This window comes from Oncorhynchus masou, chromosome 19 (genome assembly GCF_036934945.1).
Source record: "Oncorhynchus masou masou isolate Uvic2021 chromosome 19, UVic_Omas_1.1, whole genome shotgun sequence".
Taxonomy (NCBI): Eukaryota; Metazoa; Chordata; class Actinopteri; order Salmoniformes; family Salmonidae; genus Oncorhynchus; species Oncorhynchus masou.
The window spans coordinates 4,012,399-4,038,528 of record NC_088230.1 but is presented as its reverse complement, the minus strand read 5'-3'; the positions used below and the strand labels follow the sequence as shown (position 1 = coordinate 4,038,528).

Sequence of the window (26,130 nt, the reverse complement as noted above, 5' to 3'; positions counted from 1 at the left end):
AACTGAGATGCTGACAGCCTGTGGTTTATTTCCCGTGTCGTGACTATGAGAGGAAAGGGAGAGGCAGGGGGCGGGAACTCTGAGAGCTGCCCACCTGCTGAGCATACAGTAGCATCGGCAGAACACGCACACAACCACGCACACCGCTCGTCTCTCTACTCCCATCTACGGTTGAAAAGACACCTGTAATTGACCAAAGTTATCGGTAATCTATGGCATTCTATCATATTAAACACCAATGGTATTCACCAAGTTTAGGATTTATATTTAGGATAATGTTTTACAGCTTTGTCATTCTGTGTATGTTAAAATCATAGTTGTTTTAATGTTACATATGATAAGGCCACACAGAAGGCCAGAGATAATTACATCGGTGATAATCAGAAGTACCCAAAAAGGCCACTAGATGTCATCTGGTAAAATTACATATGTTCCTTGAAAATTACCAAAATTCTTTGCAACCCTGCTCCAGACCCCCAGAGTCCGGTCACAAGCTCTGTCAGACGGCTACTGTGTAGCAAATTAACGGTGCCAAAGGCCCTGGTCTGCCCTAGAAAGCCTACGTACAACACATTCTGAAAGTCCTCAGACCCCTTCCTGTGTATCCTGTTTCCATTGATTATTCTTCAGATGTTTCTACAACGTGATTGGAGTCCACCTGTGGTCAATTCAATTGATTGGACATGATTTGGAAAGGCTGAACACCTGTCTATAGAAGGTCCCACAGTTGACAGTGCATGTCAGAGCAAGCCATGATATCAAAGGCATTGTCCGTAGAGCTCCGAGACAGGATTGTGTCGAGGCACAGATCTGGGGAAAGGTACTAAAAAATGTCTGCAGCATTGATGGTCCCCAAAAACACAGTGGCCTCCATCATTCTTAAATGAAAGAAGTTTGGAACCACCAAGACTCTTCATATAGCTGGCCACCTGGGAAAACTGAGCAATCTGAGGAGAAGGGCCTTGGTCAGGGAGGTGACCAAGAACCCAATGGGAGAACCTTCCACTTGGAGTTGGCCAAAAGGCACCGAAAGGACTCTCAGTCCATGAGAAATATGATTCTAAGAGCTCTGGTGCAGGTTTTCATCAAGGATCTCTCTGTACTTTGCTTAGTTCATCTTTCCCTCGATCCTGAGGAGTGTCCCACTCCCTGCCGCTGAAAAACATCCCCACATCATGATGCTGCCAGCACGATGCTTCCCCGTAGGGATGGTGCCAGGTTTCCTCCAAACGTGACGCTTGGCATTCAGGCCAAATAGTTCAATCTTGGTTTCATCAGACCAGAGAATCTTGTTTCTCAAGGTCTGAGAGTCCTTTAGGTGCCTTTCGGCAAACTCTTAGCAGGCTGTCATGTGCTTTTTACTGAAGAGTGGCTTCCGACTGACCACTCTACCATAAAGGCCTGATTGGTGAAGTGCTGCAGAGATGGTTGTCCTTCTGGAAGGTTCTCCCATCTCCACACAGGAACTCTGGAGCTCTGTCAGAGTGACCATCGGGTTCCCTGACCAAGACCCTCCCCCCCATTGCTCAGTTTGGCCGGGCGGCCAGCTCTAGGAAGAGTGTTGGTGGTTTGAATACTTTCCAAATGCACTGTAAGTATATTTTAGCAATTACATTTACTTTTGATACTTAAGTATATTTAAAACCAAATACTTTTTGACTTACTCTAGATGTATTTTACTGGGTGACTTTCACTTTAACTTGAGTCATATTCTATTAAGGTACATTATCTTTACTCAAGTATGACAATTGGTACTTTTCCCACCACTACACACACACACACACACACACACACACACACACACACACACACACACGCCACCCTTCTCAGTCTCTCCTTGTTCTCCTCCCTGCCCCATGCTGTGCCCCACCCTTCTCAGTCTCTCCTTGTTCTCCTCCCTGCCCCATGCTGTGCCCCACCCTTCTCAGTCTCTCCTTGTTCTCCTCCCTGCCCCATGCTGTGTCCCTGCCATCTCCTCGTTTCCCCTTCGGCTAAACCCTTCTAAGGCTTCCCCTGTTTTTATCTCCTCTTATCTCTTCCCCTATTTCCTCCACAGTTCAACCTTGCTCTCTCTATCCATTCTCTGTATATCTCACCTTGATCTCTCCCATTGCCCCGTCCTCTTCCTTTCTGACCCTCTTTCTTTCCCCTCAATCTCTCTCATATCATTTCAATTTAAGGGCTTTATTGGCATGAGAAACACATGTTAGCATTGGCAAAGCAAGCGAAGTAGATACTAAACAAAAGTGAAATAAACAATATCAAGTTACATTAAACATTACACTCACAAAAGTTCCAAAAGAATAAAAGCCATTTCAAATGTCATATTATGTGCAAATAGTACAAAAGGGAAAATAAATAAACATAGATCTGGGTTGTATTTACAATGGTGTTTGTTATTCACTGGTTGCCCTTTACTTATGGCAACAGGTCACAAATCTTGCTGTTGTGATTGCACACTGTGGTTTATCAAAATTGGGTTTGTTTTCAAATTCTTTGTGGATCTGTGTAATCTGAGGGAAATATGTCTCTCTAATATGGTCATACATTTGGCAGGTTAGGAAGTGCATCTCAGTTTCCACCTCATTTTGTGGGCAGTGGGCACATAGCCTGTCTTCTCTTGAGAGCCATGTCTGCCTACGGCGGCCTTTCTCAATAGCAAGGCTATGCTCACTGAGTCTGTACATAGTCAAAGTTTTCCTTAAGTTTGGGTCAGTCACAGTGGTCAGGTATTATGCCACTGTGTACTCTCTGTTAGGGCCAAATAGCATTCTAGTTTGTGCTGTTTTTTTGTTGTTAGTTCTTTCCAATGTGTCAAGTAATTCTCTTTTTGTTTTCTCATGATTTGGTTGAGTCTAATTGTGCTACTGTCCTGCGGATCTGTGGGGTCTGGCACTAAGCCCCACTCTCCCTTTTTATCTCAGCCCTCTCAATCCTTCTCCTCCTCCTTTCTCCTAACCGTATGCTCTCTCTCCCAGGGAGGTCATTTGGTATGGTGAGGATCAGGAGGCTAGGGGCCTCAGATACAGTGTATGTGTGTGTGTGTGTGGCCCCTGCTGTGAGGGTATTCTGGCAAAGAATCAGGGAGCGTGTTTGAGTGTATGTAAGTGTGTACTCTATGGGTATTCTCAGGATGTGTGTGTGTGTGTGTGTATTTGTGGCCTGCTGTGAGGGGACTCTAGCCAGCCCCTGAAAGACACAATGCGACAGGGACTCAGCACTAGCAGGTGATCTGCCAACGCACACACACACACACTAAATGTGACCATTTAACCTACCTAAGACTTTACAGCAGCTTCAACCTCATACAATATTCATCCAGCCTGGTTATGTGAAAATCATTGCATGTGTGGATTTGCTGTGTGTGTGTGTTCTGTACACTGCATAATCTAGCTCTTGGAAGAAACTGAGCCAAATCAGCCAGCCAGTACTTGGTCCTCTGGTCAGTGGTCAGAAAGCTATGTCGTCATGCCGACAGCCAGGGGGTTGAAATTCACTCCCCATATTTAGGCCAGCGGTCAGAGGACATACTAGCTACAGTAACATTTAAAATGTATGATATGAAAATGATGTATTTGTTCAAACTTAAACCAAACTCACCAATAAGACCCAGAAACATCAATGTCTCCACCTTTATGTTCTATTCTAGGCTCTCCCACATCTTTCCACATGGCAAGAGATGAGATATGATTATGATATGCTGAAGGCATTTCCGAAGCAGATTCTCAAGCGGTGGGGACCGTGCCCGCATTCCGTTTCAGACCGTAGCACAGAGTAATATCACGCTACATTGGATCTTTAAAACAAACCAGCCTGAATAGGCAGTCAAACTAGGAGCTGGACACTAGCGCGCACGCACGCGCACACATAAATACCCATTGCAACAAACCAAAATAACAAACCCTATAATTGGCTTCCAAATTCACACAAGTCCTATCTCCCAAATGAATGGCTGGAGAGGACGTGGTGCTTCAGTCAGTAAGCCAACAGACAGAACCGAATAGTATGAAATACCATCTTATGATCTCTGTGCTCCCGTGTAGGAGTCTAGTGTGAATCGGTTGTGTGTGTGTGTGTGTGTGTGTGTGTGTGTAGTTCTCATTTCCGTCTCAGTGGTGCCTCTGTCTCTTCAGTCTCTTCCCCAGAGGGCTGAGGGGGACAAGAAGTGGGAATACGATGATGATGTCACCACTCCAAATGTAGGGCTTCAAGAGTGTGCGTGTGCGTTAAAATCAGAGTCTGACTTTAACATCTTTATATAGTCTTCCCAATATCTTCAACCCCCCTCAGCTTGCAGGCCACTCACTTTACTAAGTGTATTTTTACATCATGACTATTACTGCTTTAAGGTTACCGTCCTCCTGGACAGCTACAGGGTCTGCAGGTGCTTGATGCAGCCCTGCTCTAACGCCAAAGCCCTGTAGAGCAGCTGATGAACTGAATCAGGTGTGTTAGAGCAGGGCTGGAGCAAAAGCCTGCAGACCCAATAGCTCTTCGGGCGGAGGGCTGGACATCCTTGGGTATACAGTGGGGCAAAAAAGTATTTAGTCAGCCACCAATTGTGCAAGTTCTCCCACTTAAAAAGATGAGAGAGGCCTGTAATTTTCATTAGAGGTACACTTCAACTATGACAGACAAAATGAGAAATAAATTCATTAAAAATCCTACAATGTGATGTTCTGGATTTTCTTTCCTCATTTTGTCTGTCATAGTTGAAGTGTACCTATGATGAAAATTATAGGCCTCTCATCTTTGTAAGTGGGAGAACTTGCACAATTGGTGGCTGACTAAATACTTTTTTGCCCCACTGTATATATTCACCGATTCATTTCATTTCATTTGAAGGCAAGTGTATTTGACTACAGATTCGTCTCTGAAAGTTGATTGCTCACCAGTCTACCACAGTTTGAAGCAGCCGCTGGCCTCTCCAACCAAACAGAGCATTTGACTGCATACCCATGACTGGAGCTACTGTATGCGAGTCTAAACCATGATAGAAGTCAACGCTTGACCAGCTCAGACCTGCTGCAATGCGGTTTGTTAGCGCTCCTCTCTCGCTGCTGCTGTGTATATGCGTGTGTACAGTATCTGTGTGTGGTTTAATCATTTATTTTGTAGATTCTGGGCTTGTGGCTCGTGAATTTTATATCAGTGTACAGAAAGTGCAAATGGTCACAGAGATGAGAATCTCATTTCAGACCTTCCCCCTGCTCTAGCCGGTATATATTAAAGTATTTGTGTATATAGCTGGGCCCAGGCACTGTATGTGTAGATTGTGTGTGTGTGTCTGTGTGTGTGTGTGTCTGTGTCTGTGTGTGTGTGTGTCTGTGTGTGTGTGTGTGTGTCTGTGTGTGTGTGTGTGTCTGTGTGTGTGTGTGTGTCTGTGTGTGTGTGTGTGTCTGTGTGTGTGTGTCTGTGTGTGTGTGTGTCTGTGTCTGTGTGTGTGTCTGTGTGTATGTGTCTGTGTGTGTGTGTCTGTCTGTGTTAGTGTGTCTGTGTTAGTGTGTGTGTGTCTGTGTGTGTGTGTGTGTGTGTGTGTGTGTGTGTGTGTGTGTGTGTGTGTCTGTGTGTGTGTGTGTGTGTGTGTGTGTGTGTGTGTGTGTCTGTGTGTGTGTGTGTGTGTGTGTGTGTGTGTGTGTGTGTGTGTGTGTGTCTGTGTGTGTGTCTGTGTCTGTGTGTCTGTGTGTGTGTGTGTGTGTGTGTCTGTGTGTGTGTGTGTCTGTGTGTGTGTGTGTCTGTGTCTGTGTGTGTGTCTGTGTCTGTGTGTGTGTCTGTGTCTGTGTCTGTGTGTGTGTCTGTGTGTGTGTGTGTCTGTGTCTGTGTGTGTGTCTGTGTGTGTGTGTGTGTGTGTGTGTGTCTGTGTTAGTGTGTGTGTGTCTGTGTTAGTGTGTGTGTGTCTGTGTGTGTGTGTGTGTGTCTGTGTGTGTGTGTGTCTGTGTGTGTGTGTGTGTGTGTGTGTGTGTCTGTGTGTTTGTGTGTGTGTCTGTGTGTGTGTGTGTCTGTGTGTGTGTGTGTGTCTGTGTGTCTGTGTGTGTGTGTGTCTGTGTGTGTGTGTGTGTGTGTGTGTGTGTGTGTGTGTGTGTGTGTGTGTGTGTGTGTGTGTGTGTGTGTGTGTGTGTGTGTCTGTGTGTGTGTGTGTGTGTGTGTGTGTGTGTGTGTGTGTGTGTGTGTGTGTGTGTATAGAGTGGGGGTAAACGTCCCGCACTCATTACAGCTCATTTGTCTGAGTGCTAGTACACTTGGCTGAGCTAAGTTAACGTTTGGCCTTGCTCTACATTTTCCTTTCTGGGGCTGCGCTGAGCATAGCTGCTGTGAGGAAGGGGTTTGACATGCGTTTGTGTGTCCGAACCAAAACTGAACCAACCTCAAAAAGCACTAATCGCTCAGCACTACTGTTCATCGGTATCAAAGAACTGACTGTGGTTTTACGTCTTGTCTCAGTGATCCTTATTAACATGCAGGAGACAGAGGGATCAGAAAATAAGGCTAAATGCAGGGCCTTCGGAAAGTACTCAGGCCCCTTGGCTTTTTCCACATTTTGTAACATTACAGCCTTATTCTAAAATGGATTAAATACTTTTTAAACATTTATTATCCTCAGCAATCTACACACAAAGTGGGAAAACCCCCCGATTTAATCCATTTTAAAATAACGCTAACGTGAGAACATTCAGAAGGCACTGTTCATCTATGGGTGTAAACGTCACAAATTCACAATGGAATCCCTTCCTCAGAATACCGAACGACAGATAATCACTTTACAGTAAACTGTCTCTAATTAGCCAATTAGTAGCTAGGAGAGTCACCGGAGTGATGTGTGAACGGCTCCTTATGAGTTTTAGGCTGTGTTTACACAACCACCCTAAGAACCCAAATCTGTTCTTCTCTCAATATCAAATTCACTTTCTCCTGACTGTCCACACTCAGTTTTACATGTGACCCATATCAGATTAGTGCATTCCCACTGATGTAGCACACAGATACCACGCTCATTTCCTGTCAGTGTTGATTCAAATTTTGGGGTGGTTGTCATGGTAAGGGCAGAATAGAGAGAAAAAAAGGAAAAAGATCATCCAGACAGAGGCACATATGGAGGGTCGGGTTTGAGATCAACTCTGAATGGTTAAGATAACGGTTAAGGTTTGGGATTTGCTCAAAATCTCAAAAACAACTGTTTATCGCTGGATTCGAACATGCAACCTTTTGCACCAGAGGCAGATGCTCCCTGTCCATAATTCCCAAGCAAAATCCAAACCTACTTCAAGGTAACAGTGGCCAGGTGTTCTCGCCATCTCCCGACTTCCTCATACATGGATGGACGTCGAATACTGACTTAATATCACAGATGACCTGGCTGCTTTTGACCAATCAGATCAGTTGTGAAAAATATCTGATGTGAAAAGATCTGATCTGGTCAAAAGACAAATTAGTAGAAAAACTACAATAATTGAACTGCATGTCGAAACACAGCCATGTGGAGACGTATAAATCGTAAGTGAAAAGATCTGATACCATGTTTGTTTTTGTGTTGTTTACACATGAAGGGAAAGAAAGGCATCAGATATGCAAATAATTGGCAACAGACCGGAATTATCTAGCTAGCAAATTTAGCTGGCTAGCAAACGGCTGGTAGATCCACACACGCATTGCTAAATACCGTACTTTTCAGCCAAATAAATGCCTGTGTGCCCTTCCTTGCAAACTCTATGGAGTTGTTAGTTGGTTAATTATTTTCCTCTTGGATGTTGTGTTTACTATTGCAACCTTTTCAGGCAAATGTAATATATAATTCAACATAGGCTAGCTAGATGCTCAGGGTTGACAGGGTTTGCACTGCAGTTATCGGAGCTATAGTTGCACCACAGTTGTCTAGCTATGTAAATTAGAATGACATTTTACTACTGTTAAAGTTCCTAGCAGACTTGACCATTTTTAAAATATATAATACAGTAGCCTACATGCTTAATACTGGCTTAGGTGGATCAAAAGGTGGTTCGCCCAGCGGCCCCTTGAGAACTCTCAGGCAGCCTAGCACGTTATGACGGCTTGCATGGGACTGTTAACAAAAAAGTAGATCTGTCGGCCCGACAAAATACACTAACAAAAAAACTGACATAGCTGATTTTGACTTACTGAGTCTGGCTTTAACTAGTCGGAATGTATGCCTAAACTTAATCTCCACTCCCAGACAACTTTTAATTACTCAAGTCATACTGTGAAATCTTGCTGTCTATAGCAGGTGGGGAGAACGCGTCACTGTGATAGGTTACTGATGTGGAGAAGAGAGGGACAGGAGGAGGAGAGAGAGGAGGAGATGGAAGAGGATGAGAAGTAACAGAGGAGGAGTATATGGGAGAGTAACAGAGGAGGAGTATATGGGAGAGTAACAGAGGGGGAGTATATGGGAGAGTAACAGAGGGGGAGTATATGGGAGAGTAACAGAGGAGGAGTATATGGGAGGAGATAACAGAGGGGGGTATATGGGAGAGTAACAGAGGAGGAGTATATGGGAGAGTAACAGAGGAGGAGTATATGGGAGAGTAACAGAGGAGGAGTATGGGAGAGTAACAGAGGGGGTATATGGGAGAGTAACAGAGGAGGAGTATATGGGAGAGTAACAGATGGGGGGTATATGGGAGAGTAACAGAGGAGGAGTATATGGGAGAGTAACAGAGGAGGAGTATATGGGAGAGTAACAGAGGGGAGGATGGGAGAGTAACAGAGGAGGAGTATATGGGAGAGTAACAGAGGAGGAGTATATGGGAGATATGGGAGAGTAACAGAGGAGGAGTATATGGGAGAGTAACAGAGGGGAGTATATGGGAGAGTAACAGAGGAGGAGTATATGGGAGAGTAACAGAGGAAGAGGATGAGAGAGTAACAGAGGAGGAGTATATGGGAGAGTAACAGAGGAGGAGTATATGGGAGAGTAACAGAGGAGGAGTATATGGGAGAGTAACAGAGGGGGAGTATATGGGAGAGTAACAGAGGAGGAGTATATGGGAGAGTAACAGAGGGGGAGTATATGGGAGAGTAACAGAGGGGGTATAGTATATGGGAGAGTAACAGAGGGGGAGTATATGGGAGAGTAACAGAGGGGGAGTATATGGGAGAGTAACAGAGGAGGAGTATATGGGAGAGTAACAGAGGGGGGGTATATGGGAGAGTAACAGAGGAGGAGTATATGGGAGAGTAACAGAGGGGGGAGTATATGGGAGAGTAACAGAGGGGAGTATATGGGAGAGTAACAGAGGGGGTATATGGGAGAGTAACAGAGGGGGAGTATATGGGAGAGTAACAGAGGAGGAGTATATGGGAGAGTAACAGAGGGGGGGGGTATATGGGAGAGTAACAGAGGAGGAGTATATGGGAGAGTAACAGAGGGGGGGTATATGGGAGAGTAACAGAGGAGGAGTATATGGGAGAGTAACAGAGGGGGAGTAGATGGGAGAGTAACAGAGGAGGAGTATATGGGAGAGTAACAGAGGGGGGGTATATGGGAGAGTAACAGAGGGGGAGTATATGGGAGAGTAACAGAGGGGGGGTATATGGGAGAGTAACAGAGGAGGAGTATATGGGAGAGTAACAGAGGGGGGGTATATGGGAGAGTAACAGAGGAGGAGTATATGGGAGAGTAACAGAGGGGGGGGGTATATGGGAGAGTAACAGAGGAGGAGTATATGGGAGAATAACAGAGGGGGAGTATATGGGAGAGTAACAGAGGGGGAGTATATGGGAGAGTAACAGAGGAGGAGTATATGGGAGAGTAACAGAGGAGGAGTATATGGGAGAGTAACAGGGGGGGGGTATATGGGAGAGTAACAGAGGGGGAGTATATGGGAGAGTAACAGAGGGGGAGTATATGGGAGAGTAACAGAGGGGGGGTATATGGGAGAGTAACAGAGGAGGAGTATATGGGAGAGTAACAGAGGGGGGTATATGGGAGAGTAACAGAGGAGGGTATATGGGAGAGTAACAGAGGGGGGTATATGGGAGAGTAACAGAGGAGGAGTATATGGGAGAGTAACAGAGGAGGAGTATATGGGAGAGTAACAGAGGGGGGGGGGGGGGTATATGGGAGAGTAACAGAGGAGGAGTATATGGGAGAGTAACAGAGGGGGAGTATATGGGAGAGTAACAGAGGAGGAGTATATGGGAGAGTAACAGAGGGGGGGTATATGGGAGAGTAACAGAGGGGGAGTATATGGGAGAGTAACAGAGGAGGGTATATGGGAGAGTAACAGAGGAGGAGTATATGGGAGAGTAACAGAGGGGGGGGTATATGGGAGAGTAACAGAGGAGGAGTATATGGGAGAGTAACAGAGGGGGGTATATGGGAGAGTAACAGAGGGGGAGTATATGGGAGAGTAACAGAGGAGGAGTATATGGGAGAGTAACAGAGGGGAGTATATGGGAGAGTAACAGAGGGGGTATATGGGAGAGTAACAGAGGGGGGTATATGGGAGAGTAACAGAGGGGGGTGTATATGGGAGAGTAACAGAGGGGGGGTATATGGGCGAGTAACAGAGTGGGGGGTATATGGGAGAACAGAGGGGGTATAACAGAGGGGGGGTATATGGGAGAGTAACAGAGGGGGGGATATATGGGAGAGTAACAGAGGGGGGGGGGAGAGTAACAGAGTGGGTATGGGAGAGTAACAGAGGGGGGGTATATGGGAGAGTAACAGAGGGGGGGGGTATATGGGAGAGTAACAGAGGGGGGTGTATATGGGAGAGTAACAGAGGGGGGTATATGGGAGAGTAACAGAGTGGGGGTAGGGGGGGGGGGTATATGGGAGAGTAACAGAGGGGGGGTATATGGGAGAGTAACAGAGGGGGGGGGGGGTATATGGGAGAGTAACAGAGGGGGGGGTGGGGAGAGTAACAGAGGGGGGTATATGGGAGAGTAACAGAGGGGGGGGGTATATGGGAGAGTAACAGAGGGGGGGGGTATATGGGAGAGTAACAGAGGGGGGGGGGGGTGTATATGGGAGAGTAACAGAGGGGGGGGGGAGTGGGGGTATATGGGAGAGTAACAGAGGGGGGTATATGGGAGAGTAACAGAGGGGGGGGGTATATGGGAGAGTAACAGAGGGGGTGTATATGGGAGAGTAACAGAGTGGGGGTATATGGGAGAGTAACAGAGGGGGGGGTATATGGGAGAGTAACAGAGGGGGGGTATATGGGAGAGTAACAGAGTGGGGGTATATGGGAGAGTAACAGAGTGGGGGTATATGGGAGAGTAACAGAGGGGGGGTATATGGGAGAGTAACAGAGGGGGGGGGGGTATATGGGAGAGTAACAGAGGGGGGGGGTATATGGGAGAGTAACAGAGGGGGGTATATGGGAGAGTAACAGAGGGGGGGGGAGATATGGGAGAGTAACAGAGGGGGGGTATATGGGAGAGTAACAGAGTAACAGGGGGGGTATATGGGAGATATGGGAGATTAACAGAGGGGGGGTATATGGGAGAGTAACAGAGTGGGGGTATATGGGAGAGTAACAGAGGGGGGTATATGGGAGAGTAACAGAGGGGGGGTATATGGGAGAGTAACAGAGGAGGGGTATATGGGAGAGTAACAGAGGGGGGTATATGGGAGAGTAACAGAGGGGGGGGTATATGGGAGAGTAACAGAGTGGGGGTATATGGGAGAGTAACAGAGTGGGGGTATATGGGAGAGTAACAGAGGGGGGGGTATATGGGAGAGTAACAGAGTGGGGGTATATGGGAGAGTAACAGAGTGGGGGTATATGGGAGAGTAACAGAGGTGGGGTATATGGGAGAGTAACAGAGGGGGGTATATGGGAGAGTAACAGAGGGGGTGGGGAGTATATGGGAGAGTAACAGAGTGGGGTATATGGGAGAGTAACAGAGTAACAGAGGGGGGTATATGGGAGAGTAACAGAGTGGGGGTATATGGGAGAGTAACAGAGGGGGGGTATATGGGAGAGTAACAGAGGGGGAGTATATGGGAGAGTAACAGAGTAACAGAGGGGGGTATATGGGAGAGTAACAGAGGGGGGTATATGGGAGAGTAACAGAGGAGGAGTATATGGGAGAGTAACAGAGGAGGGGGGTATATGGGAGAGTAACAGAGTGGGGGTATATATGGGAGAGTAACAGAGGGGGGGTATATGGGAGAGTAACAGAGTGGGGGTATATGGGAGAGTAACAGAGTGGGGGGGAGAGTATATGGGAGAGTAACAGAGTGGGGGTATATGGGAGAGTAACAGAGTGGGGGTATATGGGAGAGTAACAGTGTTCTGGTGAACTGTGTCTCCTGCTGTGACACCAGAGATAGCTGGCAGGGAGATAGGTCTACGTACGGACACACACAAACACAGATTGAGAGCCCTGGGAAAGCAGTGTTTCACGGATGACATCACGCCGTTTCCCTTTTTTTTCTCTCCGCTTGAGACTTATCTTCCAAGCTCAGGTGGTGCCCCATCTTTCAGGCACACACACACACACACACACACACACACACACACACACACACACACACACACACACACACACACACACACACACACACACACACACACACACACACACACACACACACACACACACACACACACACACACAATTTCTCTCTCATCCACCCTCAATTTCTCTCCCATCCACTCTCTCTTCCTCCCTCTCTCTCTCCTCCTGACACAGGTCACTGCTGGTCACCATTAGGATTAACTGAACTTTCTCTAGGAGCAGCCTCTCCCAGCCTCCATGTCCCTCTGACTCAGCCCCGCTGTGCATCTCAGAGCCAGTCAACAAGAGGACCAGATGGCCAGACTAACACCACACTCAATCAGTCACACACTAACCAGGGGCCAAGCCTGACTAGAACCATGAATAGAGAAGTTTGACCTCAGATGAGAGAGACAGAAACTGAAAAGAAACCTTGATATAATGAATTATACAAAAGTATTTTTTCTTTTCGAGAGCCCCTCCCCTTCCCTAAAACCACTACCCCACTCTGCATTAAAACAATTAAACACACAAACTATTAAACTACCACCATTTACTCTGCTTGTTTACCAATGACGCACACCTTGAGCAGAACAGGGAAGGCAGGTTCGTTAAACTGTCCACACCATAAAGTGACATTTGTTTAGCAATTACCTTAATCCTACCAAGCAGAAAACGTGTTACGTTGGTGCTAAGCTCTAATAAATTCCGTACACACACTAATTAGACAGCTTTTTATTGAGGGGGGTACCAGAAAAAGACTTGGCCGAGCGGGAGGAAAATCTAACGAACAAAAGAACTGTCTGTCCAGGGCTACTTATCCCCATAAATATCTGACTTAATGATGTAAACAAACTGAATGGGACAGCCTGAACGGTTGGAGAGTGAATGGCTGGTTGGACGTCGACTTCTTGTTGTAGAATAATAATAGCTGACTGTAAATGCCTGGACTGTTCTGAAAGCAGCGGGCGTTTCGGAGGCACTAGGAGATGTATTGGGCTACTGTAACAGCACCCGGAGTACCTTAGCCCAAACAACCCAGGGACACTGTCCGGGCTGGCCATCCAAAGCTTTCATAATAACAGGGTCTGTGCTTGGCTCACACACACACACACACCAAAGTCTTCCTTTTCATCGGATGTAAATGGCATACTTTTGTTCTGGCTTTCTTCTCCTGCCCCAAATGTGCCTTTATGTCATTGCTTCATCGTGCCTTCTACATTGCATATCCTGGCACGCATGTGACAGCCCATGTGTGAGTGTTAGGGTTAGGCAATGTCAACCTTTGTCCTATCGGGATTATGTACCCATAAAACATTGTGATATATGATGGTATAGGCCCCTATTGGCCAACCATACCTACATCACAAAATTGAATGCTATAACTGGATGAATCATGATGAAAGATAATGTTGTTGAAAGCCTGGACAGAGGATAAGTGCAGGCAAATCTTTTCTAATATACCGTTCTGGTGGAGGAGCTATCAGCATGGAACAGGTTGTGTGTGTGTGTGTGTGTGTGTGGTGTGAGTAACAGTGTGTGTGTGTGTGTGTGTGTGTGTGTGTGTGTGTGTGTGGTGTGTGTATACATGATGAAGCAGTAACAGTCTGATGATGAATGGTCTTACCGTAAAGGGCTAGGTTATACTTAATGGGCTGGATAGAAACTGTCTCCCGTTTCCAGATCTAGATAATAATGGCTTTATTTGCCTCATAAAATAATCGAAAACAAAAGAGTATTGTTGGTATTGAGTATTGTTGGTTCCATCTCTCATAAAGCTGTGATTGAGAGTAGCCTCTGCTTATTGAAAGAGTATTGTTGGTTCCATCTCTCATAAAGCTGTGATTGAGAGTAGCCTCTGCTTATTGAAAGAGTATTGTTGGTTCCATCTCTCATAAAGCTGTGATTGAGAGTAGCCTCTGCTTATTGAAAGAGTATTGTTGGTTCCATCTCTCATAAAGCTGTGATTGAGTAACAGCTTATTGAAAGAGTATTGTTGGTTCCATCTCTCATAAAGCTGTGATTGAGAGTAGCCTCTGCTTATTGAAAGAGTATTGTTATTGGTATAAAGCTGGAGAGTAACCTCTGATTGAAAGAGTATTGGGTTCCATCTCTCATAAAGCTGTGATTGAGAGTAACCTCTGCTTATTGAAAGAGTATTGTTGGTTCCATCTCTCATAAAGCTGTGATTGAGAGTAGCCTCTGCTTATTGAAAGAGTATTGTTGGTTCCATCTCTCATAAAGCTGGATTGAGAGTAACCTCTGCTTATTGAAAGAGTATTGGGTTCCATCTCTCATAAAGCTGGATTGAGAGTAACCTCTGCTTATTGAAAGAGTATTGTTGGTTCCATCTCTCATAAAGCTGTGATTGAGAGTAGCCTCTGCATTGAAAGATTATTGGGTTCCATCTCTCATAAAGCTGTGATTGAGAGTAGCCTCTGCTTATTGAAAGAGTATTGTTGGTTCCATCTCTCATAAAGCTGTGATTGAGAGTAGCCTCTGCTTATTGAAAGAGTATTGGGTTCCATCTCTCATAAAGCTGTGATTGAGAGTAGTAACAGAAAGAGGGTTGGTTCCATCTCTCGTAAAGCTGTGATTGAGTAACATTGAAAGAGTATTGTTGGTTCCATCTCTCATAAAGCTGTGATTGAGAGTAGCCTCTGCTTATTGAAAGAGTATTGTTGGTTCCATCTCTCATAAAGCTGTGATTGAGAGTAGCCTCTGCTTATTGAAAGAGTATTGTTGGTTCCATCTCTCATAAAGCTGTGATTGAGGTATATGCTTATTGAAAGAGTATTGTTGGTTCCATCTCTCATAAAGCTGTGATTGAACAGATTGAAAGAGTATTGTTGGTTCCATCTCTCATAAAGCTGTGGAGAGTAGCCTCTGCTTATTGAAAGAGTATTGGGGGCTGTGGAGAGTAGCCTCTGCTTATTGAAAGAGTATTGTTGGTTCCATCTCTCATAAAGCTGGATTGAGTAACCTCTGATTGAAAGAGGGGGTTCCATCTCTCATAAAGCTGTGATTGAGTAAAAGAGTATTGGGTTCCATCTCTCATAAAGCTGGATTGAGAGTAACCTCTGATTGAAAGAGTATTGTTGGTTCCATCTGGGTGATTGAGAGTAATTGAAAGAGTATTGTTGGGGGTAAAGCTGTGATTGAGAGTAGCCTCTGCTTATTGAAAGAGTATTGTTGGTTCCATCATAAAGCTGTGATTGAGAGTAACAAGCTGGATTGAGAGTAACAGCCTCTGGGTATTGAAAGAGTATTGTTGGTTCCATCCTGCTGTGATTGACCAGAAAGATAGCTGGTTCCATCTCTCATAAAGGTGATTGAGAGTAGCCTCTGCTTATTGAAAGACATTGTTGGTTCCATCTCTCATAAAGCTGATTGAGAGTAGCCTCTGCTTATTGAAAGATTATTGTTGGTTCCATCTCTCGGATGACATCACTGCTTATTGAAAGAGTATTGTTGGTTCCCTCTCATAAAGCTTTTGAGAGTCTCTGCTTATTGAAAGAGTATTGTTGGTTCCATCTCATAAAGCTGTGATTGAGAGTGCCCCTTATTGAAAGAGTATTGTTGGTTCCATCTCTCATAAAGCTGTGATTGAGAGTAGCCTCTGCTTATTGAAAGAGTATTGTTGGTTCCATCTCTCATAAAGCTGTGATTGAGAGTACCTCTGCTTATTGAAAGAGTATTGTTGGTTCCATCTCTCATAAAGCTGTGATTGAGAGTAGCCTCTGCTTATTGAAAGAGTATTGTTGGTTCCATCTCTCATAAAGCTGTGATTGAGAGTAGCCTCTGCTTATTGAAAGAGTATTGTTGGTTCCATCTCTCGTAAAGCTGTGATTGAGAGTAGCCTCTGCTTATTGAAAGAGTATTTCTCTCTCATCCAGCTGTCATTGAGAGTCTCTCCCATCCAAAGAGTATTGTCTTCCATCCTCATAAAGCTGTGATTGAGAGTAGCCTCCTTATTGAAAGAGTCATTGTTGGTCACCATAAAGCTGTGATTGAGAGTAGAACTCTGCTTATTGAAAGAGTAGCCATCTCTCATAAAGCTGTGATTGTCCCTCTGACTTATTGAAAGAGTATTGTTGGTTCCATCTCAGAGCCAGTCAACAAGAGGACCAGATGGCCAGCTCAATCATTCTGCTTATTGAAAGAGTATTGTTGGTTCCATCTCTCATAAAGCTGTGATTGAGAGTAGCCTCTGCTTATTGAAAGAGTATTGAGGTTCCATCTCTCATAAAGCTGTGATTGAGAGAGACAGAAATTGAAAGAGAAATCCTTGAAGCTATAATGAATTATAAAGAGTATTGTTGGTTCCATCTTTAAAGCTGTGATTGAGAGTAGCCTCTGCTTATTGAAAGAGTCCATCTCTCAAAAGCCATTGAGAGTAGCCACTGCTTATTGAAACAATTAAACCATCACAAACTGTGATTGAGAGTAGCCTCTGCTTATTGAAAGAGTATTGCTTGTTCCATCTCAAAGCTGTGATTGAGAGTACCTTGCTTATTGAAAGAGTATTGTTGGTTCCATCTCTCAAAAGCTGTGATTGAGAGTAAAACTCTGCTTATTGAAAGAGTATTGTTGGTTCCATCTTCGTAAAGCTGTGATTGAGAGTCCTCTGCTTATTGAAAAGTATTGTTGGTTCCATCTCTCGTAGCTGTGATTGATTCCGAGTAGCCTCTGCTTATTGAAAGAGTATTGCTGGTTCCATCTGAAAGCTGTGATTGAGAGTAGCCAGAAAAGAGTATTGTTGGTTCCATCTCTCGTAAAGCTGTGATTGAGAAATCTGCTTATTGAAAAGTAACTGTTGTTCCATCTCTCGGCTATTGATCCTCTGCTTATAAATATTGTTTGTTCCATCTCTCGTAAAGCTGTGATTGAGAACCTCTGCTTATTGAAAGAGTATTGGGTTCCATCTCTCATAAAGCTGTGATTGAGAGTGAAGCCTGGCTTATTGAAAGAGTATTGTTGGTTCCATCTCTCATAAAGCTGTGATTGAGAGTAGCCTCTGCTTATTGAAAGAGTATTGTTGGTTCCATCTCTCATAAAGCTGTGATTGAGAGTAGCCTCTGCACTATTGAAAGAGTATTGTTGGTTCCATCTCTAAAAGCTGTGATTGAGAGTAGCCTCTGCTTATTGAAAGAGTATTGTTGGTTCCATCTCTCATAAAGCTGTGATTGAGAGTGCCTCCTTATTGAAAGAGTATTGGGTTCCATCCAAAAGCTGTGATTGAGATAGCCTCTGCTTATTGAAAGAGTATTGTTGGTTCCATCTCACAAAGCTGTGATTGAGAGTAGCCTCTGCTTATTGAAAAGTATTGTTTTCCATCTCTCATAAAGCTGTGATTGAGAGTGGCATACTTATTGAAAGAGTATTGGGTTCCATCTCTCTAAAGCTGTGAAATGTAGCCTTTATTCAAAGAGTATTGTTGGTTCCATCTCTCATAAAGCTTGATTGAGAGTAGCCTCTGCTTATTGAAAGAGTATTGTTGGTTCCATCTCTCATAAAGCTGTGATTGAGAGTAGCCTCTGCTTATTGAAAGAGTATTGTTGGTTCCATCTCTCATAAAGCTGTGATTGAGAGTAGCCTCTGCTTATTGAAAGAACCATACCTACATCACTGCTTATTGAAAGAGTGCTATCAAAAGCTGTGATTGAATCATGATGAAAGATAATGTTGGTTCCAGCCTGGACAGAGGATAAGTGCAGGCAAAAAGAGTCTTTTCCATATACCATAAAGCTGTGATTGAGAGGAGCCTCAGCTTATTGAAAGAGTATTGTTTGTTCCATCTCATAAAGCTGTGTTGTGTGTGCCTCTGCTTATTGAAAGAGTATTGTTGGTTCCATCTGTCGTAAAGTGTGTTGTGTCTGCTTATTGAAAGAGTATTGTTGGTTCCATCTCTCGTAAAGTGTGATTGAGAGTAGCCTCTGCTTATTGAAAGAGTATTGTTGGTTCCATCTCTCGTAAAGCTGTGATTGAGAGTGCCTCTGTTATTGAAAGAGTATTGTTGGCTCCATCTCTCATAAAGCTGTGATTGAGAGTAGCCTCTGCTTATTGAAAGAGTATTGTTGGTTCCATCTCTCATAAAGCTGTGATTGAGCTGGATTGAAAGAGTATTGTTGGTTCCATCTCTCATCTGTAATAATGGCTTATTGAAAGAGTATTGTTGGTTCCATCTCTCATAAAATGTGATTGAGAAACTGCTTATTGAAAGAGTATTGTTTTGTTCCATCTCTCATAAAGCTGTGATTGAGAGTAGCCTCTGCTTATTGAAAGAGTATTGTTGGTTCCATCTCTCATAAAGCTGTGATTGAGAGTAGCCTCTGCTTATTGAAAGAGTATTGTTGGTTCCATCTCTCATAAAGCTGTGATTGAGAGTAGCCTCTGCTTATTGAAAGAGTATTGTTGGTTCCATCTCTCATAAAGCTGTGATTGAGAGTAGCCTCTGCTTATTGAAAGAGTATTGTTGGTTCCATCTCTCATAAAGCTGTGATTGAGAGTAGCCTCTGCTTATTGAAAGAGTATTGTTTGTTCCATCTCTCATAAAGCTGTGATTGAGAGTAGCCTCTGCTTATTGAAAGAGTATTGTTGGTTCCATCTCTCATAAAGCTGTGATTGAGAGTAGCCTCTGCTTATTGAAAGAGTATTGTTGGTTCCATCTCTCATAAAGCTGTGATTGAGAGTAGCCTCTGCTTATTGAAAGAGTATTGTTGGTTCCATCTCTCATAAAGCTGTGATTGAGAGTAGCCTCTGCTTATTGAAAGAGTATTGTTGGTTCCATCTCTCGTAAAGCTGTGATTGAGAGTAGCCTCTGCTTATTGAAAGAGTATTGTTGGTTCCATCTCTCATAAAGCTGTGATTGAGAGTAGCCTCTGCTTATTGAAAGAGTATTGTTGGTTCCATCTCTCATAAAGCTGTGATTGAGAGTAGCCTCTGCTTATTGAAAGAGTATTGTTGGTTCCATCTCTCATAAAGCTGTGATTGAGAGTAGCCTCTGCTTATTGAAAGAGTATTGTTGGTTCCATCTCTCATAAAGCTGTGATTGAGAGTAGCCTCTGCTTATTGAAAGAGTATTGTTGGTTCCATCTCTCGTAAAGCTGTGATTGAGAGTAGCCTCTGCTTATTGAAAGAGTATTGTTGGTTCCATCTCTCAAAGCTGTGATTGAGAGTAGCTCTGCTTATTGAAAGAGTATTGTTGGTTCCATCTCTCGCTGTGATTGAAATTGAAAGAGTATTGTTGGTTCCATCTCTCATAAAGCTGTGATTGAGAGTAGCCTCTGCTTATTGAAAGAGTATTGTTGGTTCCATCTCTCATAAAGCTGTGATTGAGAGTAGCCTCTGCTTATTGAAAGAGTATTGTTGGTTCCATCTCTCATAAAGCTGTGATTGAGAGTAGCCTCTGCTTATTGAAAGAGTATTGTTGGTTCCATCTCTCATAAAGCTGTGATTGAGAGTAGCCTCTGCTTATTGAAAGAGTATTGTTGGTTCCATCTCTCATAAAGCTGTGATTGAGAGTAGCCTCTGCTTATTGAAAGAGTATTGTTGGTTCCATCTCTCATAAAGCTGTGATTGAGAGTAGCCTCTGCTTATTGAAAGAGTATTGTTGGTTCCATCTCTCATAAAGCTGTGATTGAGAGTAGCCTCTGCTTATTGAAAGCGTACCTTCAGGACAATCCATCTTAGGCTAGAAGATTTTTGGGAAAGCTACTGTTCCACTTGAACTTGTCTTAAAGATTTTATGATAAGTTGTTGGCCATTTGGGTTTCATTTCAACCTTGGAATGATTTTCCCGAGTATGGATCATTTCTTTCTAAATAAGCTTTTGATTAAACTAGGACAATACCTTCTTAGGCTAGAAGATTTTTTGGGAAGAGCTACTGTTCCACTTGAACTTGTCTTAAAGATTTTATGATAAGTTGTTGGCCATTTGGGTTTCATTTCAACCTTCATGGAATGATTTTCCCCGGGTATGGATCATTTCTTTCTAAATAAGATTAAACTAGATACCTTCTTAGGCTAGAAGATTTTTTGGGAAGAGCTACTGTTCCACTTGAACTTGTCTTAAAGATTTTATGATAAGTTGTTGGCCATTTGGGTTTCATTTCAACCTCACATGGAATGATTTTCCCCGGCTTGTATGGATCATTTCTTTCTAAATAAGCTTTGATTAAACTTGTCGTAACATTTTTCTTACCGGCAATTGATATTGCTCGTTCTCTCTCATTATTGGTCCCCTGGCTACCTTACATTTTTAGGCTATTCAAACAACTTCTTGAGATGGAACTCTGTTACATCCGTTGTCTGATCCGGAGAAAGCCATGCAGAAAATGATGAAAGCGTAGCCTATCAGAAGGAGATGGAGAAGGGAATATAGGCTACGTTTTTTGAATCAGCTTGACACAAGATAGTGAAGGAGTGTCGAACAAAAAAAAGGAATAGGTTTAGGCTACAGCCTAAGGCTCTTGTATCAAAGAGAGAGTTGCACATTTAAAGCAAGTTGGACGCAATTCTACACATTTTGCCATGGGGCGGAGAGAATATTTAGCAATTTTATAACTCATTTCATGCAATTCTACTCATTTTGCCATGGGGCGGAGAGGAAAATGTGCTGTTTCACAGCTAATTTCCTGCAATTTAAAAATCTTGCCATAGGGTGAAGAGAAATGTTTAAAGTTTTTAATATGATATCTGAGTGAGACTAACAAAATCAAAATGGGGGCCCCTCAGCCGGTGATTCGACCATGATTACTAAGTTTAGATAGCTGGCTGCTAGACTAATTTAAAAGAAAATAGCTGACATGGGCTAACTGAGTGACTATCAGTGACTGACATAAGAGGAAAACTGCTGATGCACAACCACATTTCAAAATTGCACCTACTATTCTAACAGTAAGTTGAGACCCTGACGGAGTCCCCCCCGCTAAAATAATGAATATATATATATTATATTATTTTAAAAAGTATAACTAGTGATCCGAGGAGCCCGTCAGTTGCCCATCCCTGGTGTACACCTACCTGCAGATAGCCGTGGCCGTGTCCTAGGAGTCTGCATCTCCTGTCTGGCGTGAGGTAACATGTGATATCGCTTGGCCTCGTTGACCAGGTCTCGACACGCTTCCGACGTCTTTATTAACTCCTCGTTGTCCACAACGTTCAGCAGGTAGGACGGGTGGATGAAGGGAAGGCGCACCACTGCTAATAACTCCGATATATGCTGCAGGAGAAATAGAGGGATGGGCCAGGAGCAAGAGGGAGGAGGATAGAGGAGGGAGATGGGCCAGGAGCAAGAGGGAGGAGAGATAGAGGGCGGGGAAGGGGAGAGAAGGGTGGAGGGAGGGAGATGGGCCAGGAGCAAGAGGGGGAGAGATAGAGGGAGGGATAGAGGGAGGGAGAGGAAGGGAGGAGGGTGGAGGGAGGGAGATGGGCCAGGAGAAAGGGAGAAAGGGAATGGGTGGGAAGGGAGAATGGGCCAGGAGAAAGAGAAAGGGAATGGCAATTTAGGAGAAAGGCATGTCAATTTACTATGTGCAGACGACACATTAGTCTACAGCAGTAAAGATGAAGAATTCCTGGAAGCCTCAAAGAAGCGTTAGATTAGCAACGAATAAACAAACCCAGATATGAGAGTAAATCAATCACACAGACTGTTCTGCCACAGACAACCACTTTCATGTCCGTCTCAGACAACACCACAGTGGCAAATATAAACACACGCGACTCATTATAAACCGTCTTGACTGTGCAAATCATGTAATATCTAAAGGAAGGGGGAAAGAAAATATCTCATTTGGAGGAAGGAAGGAAGTTTGCAGTAAACTTTGGGATCAGCTGTGTCAGTGTAAGGTTGGAGAGAGAAAGAGAGAGAGAGGTTGACAGAGATCTCTACAGCTGGCTCTAAGTCAGAACACGTGTGTGTGTGTGTGTGTGTGTGTGTGTGTGTGTGTGTGTGTGTGTGTGTGTGTGTGTGTGTGTGTGTGTGTGTGTGTGTGTGTGTGTGTGTGTGTGTGTGTGTGTATGTGGAGACAGGTGGTCTGCTCTGACATAGGTTGTAGTAGTGACGAGAGTGTGCAATGTGTGTGTGTGTGTGTGCATGCGTGTGCGTGTGTGTGAGAGACGTCCAGAACCCCCATGGGACTCTTGTCTCTGTCAGAGCTAAACGTTGTAAACAACCCGAGACGACAATGTCCGTAGACACCACAGTACACAGAGTTTGAGCCATTGACCTCTAGCTCAGCGTTATGACCACTCTGGAAGGATCGTACAGCCAGCCTTAGCATCTCTCTGACATCTGGCTCTATCGTCCTCAATGAATCTTACCAGAGAGGAGAGGAAGGGAAAGAGGAGAAGAGAGAAGAAGAAAAAGAGGAGAGGAGTATGCAGGAGAGGAGGAGGAGGAAAGGAGAAGAGGAGAAGAGAGAAGAAGAAAAAGAGGAGAGGAGTATGCAGGAGAGGAGGAGGAGGAAAGGAGAAGAGGAGAAGAGAGAAGAAGAAAAAGGAGAGGGAGTATGTAGGAGAGGAGGAGGAGGAAAGGAGAAGAGGAGAAGAGAGAAGAAGAAAAAGAGGAGAGGAGTATGCAGGAGAAGAGGAGGAGGAAAGGAGAAGAGGAGAAGAGAGAAGAAGAAAAAGAGGAGAGGAGTATGCAGGAGAGGAGGAGGAGGAAAGGAGAAGAGGAGAAGAGAGAAGAAGAAAAAGAGGAGAGGAGTATGCAGGAGAGGAGGAGGAGGAAAGGAGAAGAGGAGAAGAGAGAAGAAGAAAAAGAGGAGAGGAGTATGTAGGAGAGGAGGAGGAGGAAAGGAGAAGAGGAGAAGAGAGAAGAAGAAAAAGAGGAGAGGAGTATGCAGGAGAGGAGGAGGAGGAAAGGAGAAGAGGAGAAGAGAGAAGAAGAAAAAGAGGAGAGGAGTATGTAGGAGAGGAGGAGGAGGAAAGGAGAAGAGGAGAAGAGAGAAGAAGAAAGAGGAGAGGAGTATGCAGGAGAGGAGGAGGAAAGGAGAAGAGGAGAAGAGAGTAGAAGAAAAAGACTATGAGGAGTTTCTCCCCAGAAAGGAGGAAAGGAGAAGAGGAGAAGAGAGAAGAAGACTATGGGTTTTATCCCCACAAACACAAAACACAGAGGAGAAGACAGACGGGACTATGGGTTTCTAGGAGAGGACAAACACAAAAGGACACAGTATAAGACGGGAGACTATGGGTTTCTCTCCCCCACAAACACAAGAAGAAGAAAAAGTATACAGACGGGACTATGAAAGGAGAAGAGGAGACAAACACAAAACACACAGTATAAAGGAGAAGAGGAGAAGACTATGGGTTTCTTGTTGACATTTGGTTTGTGTGCACAAAACACACAGTATACAGACATGACTATGGGTTTCTCTCCCCCACAAACACAAAACACACAGTATACAGACGGGACTATGGGTTTCTCTCCCCCACAAACACAAAACACACAGTATACAGACGGGACTATGGGTTTCTCTCCCCCACAAACACAAAACACACAGTATACAGACGGGACTATGGGTTTCTCTCCCCCACAAACACAAAACACACAGTATACAGACGGGACTATGGGTTTCTCTCCCCCACAAACACAAAACACACAGTATACAGACATGACTATGGGTTTCTCTCCCCCACAAACACAAAACACACAGTATACAGACGGGACTATGGGTTTCTCTCCCCCACAAACACAAAACACACAGTATACAGACGGGACTATGGGTTTCTCTCCCCCACAAACACAAAACACACAGTATACAGACGGGACTATGGGTTTCTCTCCCCCACAAACACAAAACACACAGTATACAGACGGGACTATGGGTTTCTCTCCCCCACAAACACAAAACACACAGTATACAGACGGGACTATGGGTTTCTCTCCCCACAAACACAACACACACAGTATACAGACGGGACTATGGGTTTCTCTCCCCCACAAACACAAGACACACAGTATACAGACGGGACTACAACAAACACAAAACACACAGTATACAGACGGGACTATGGGTTTCTCTCCCCCACAAACACAAAACACACAGTATACAGACGGGACTATGGGTTTCTCTCCCCACAAACACAAAACACACAGTATACAGACTTTACTTGACAAACAAACAAGTCGCTTTCTCTCCCCCACAAACACAAAACACAATATATCGATATGTAAATGAGCATCATACTCCCCACAAACACAAAACACACAATACAGACGGGACTATTGTTTATTAAAACACAAAACACTTATAGATCATCCCTACCTCCTGGGTCAAACACAAAACATACAGTATCAGACGGGACTATGGCTTTCTCTCCCCCACAAACACAAAACACACAGTATACAGATGGGACATGAGGTGTCTTCCCCCAAAACACAAAACACACAGTATAGCAGAGTGGACTATGGGTTTCTCTCCCCCACAAACACAAAACACACAGTAACAGATGGGACTATGGGTTTCTCTCCCACACAAACACAAAACACACAGTATACAGACGGGACTATGGGTTTCTCTCCCCACAAACACAAAACACACAGTATACAGACGGGACTATGGGTTTCTCTCCCCCACAAACACAAAACCACAGTATACAGCCAATGCATTCCATACCCACAAACATCTGAAAACAATACTGTATACTAAAGAAACTATGTTTATCTCCCACACAAACACAAAACACACAGTAAACAGACGGGACTTATTCGGGTTTCTCTCCCCCACAAACACAAAACACACAGTATACAGACGGGACTATGGGTTTCTGGTCCCCCACAAACACAAAACACACAGTATACAGACGGGACTATGGGTTTCTTGACAAACACAAAACACACAGTATACAGACATGACTATGGGTTTCTCAGCTCACAAACACAAAACACACAGTTACAGACTGGACTATGGGTTTCTGTGGCCCACAAACACAAAACACACAGTATACCTAGACATGACTATGTGTGTGTGTGGCACGGGACTATGGGTTTAAACACTGTCCCCCACAAAAACAAAACACACAGTATACAGACGGGACTATGGGTTTCTCTCCCCCACAAACACAAAACACACAGTATACAGACGGGACTATGGGTTTCTCTCCCCCAAAAAAGAACAAAAAGACAGTATAAAAGACAGATTGAAAGTCTCTCCCCCACAAACACAAAACACAGAGGAGGCTGCTGACGGGAGACTATGGGTAACAAACACAAGAATGGAATGTAAACGGGACTATGGAAGTTTCTCATCCCACAAACACAAAACCACTCCAGCCTTTGCCACGAGCCCATCCTCCCCCACAAACACAAAACACCAGTATACAGACATGACTATGGGTTTTTCTCCCCCACAAACACAAAACACACAGTATACAGAGCGGGACTAGGGTTTCTCTCCCCGACAAACACAAAACACACAGTATACAGACGGTGTGTGGGTTTCTGTCCCCCACAAACACAAAACACATTAGTATACAGACGGGACTATGAAGGGATTCTCTCCCCCACAAACACAAAACACAAGTATACAGACTGGACTATGGGATGCTGAGGACACAAAACCACAGCTATACAGACGGGACTATGGTTTCTCTCCCACACAAACACAAAACACACAGTATACAGACGGGACTATGGGTTTCTCTCCGAACAAACAC

General features: G+C 44.4%; 1 protein-coding gene across 1 annotated transcript in view; it reads right to left on the bottom strand.

The window, feature by feature from the left end:
- LOC135505724 (kelch-like protein 29) overlaps window positions 1-26,130 on the bottom strand; it is a 535,325-nt gene that overhangs the window by 45,518 nt on the left and 463,677 nt on the right. Inside the window, exon 10 of the mRNA XM_064924798.1 lies at window positions 21,493-21,691. Coding sequence (XP_064780870.1) covers window positions 21,493-21,691 — 199 coding nt within the window. The remainder of the gene's footprint in view (window positions 1-21,492; window positions 21,692-26,130) is intronic.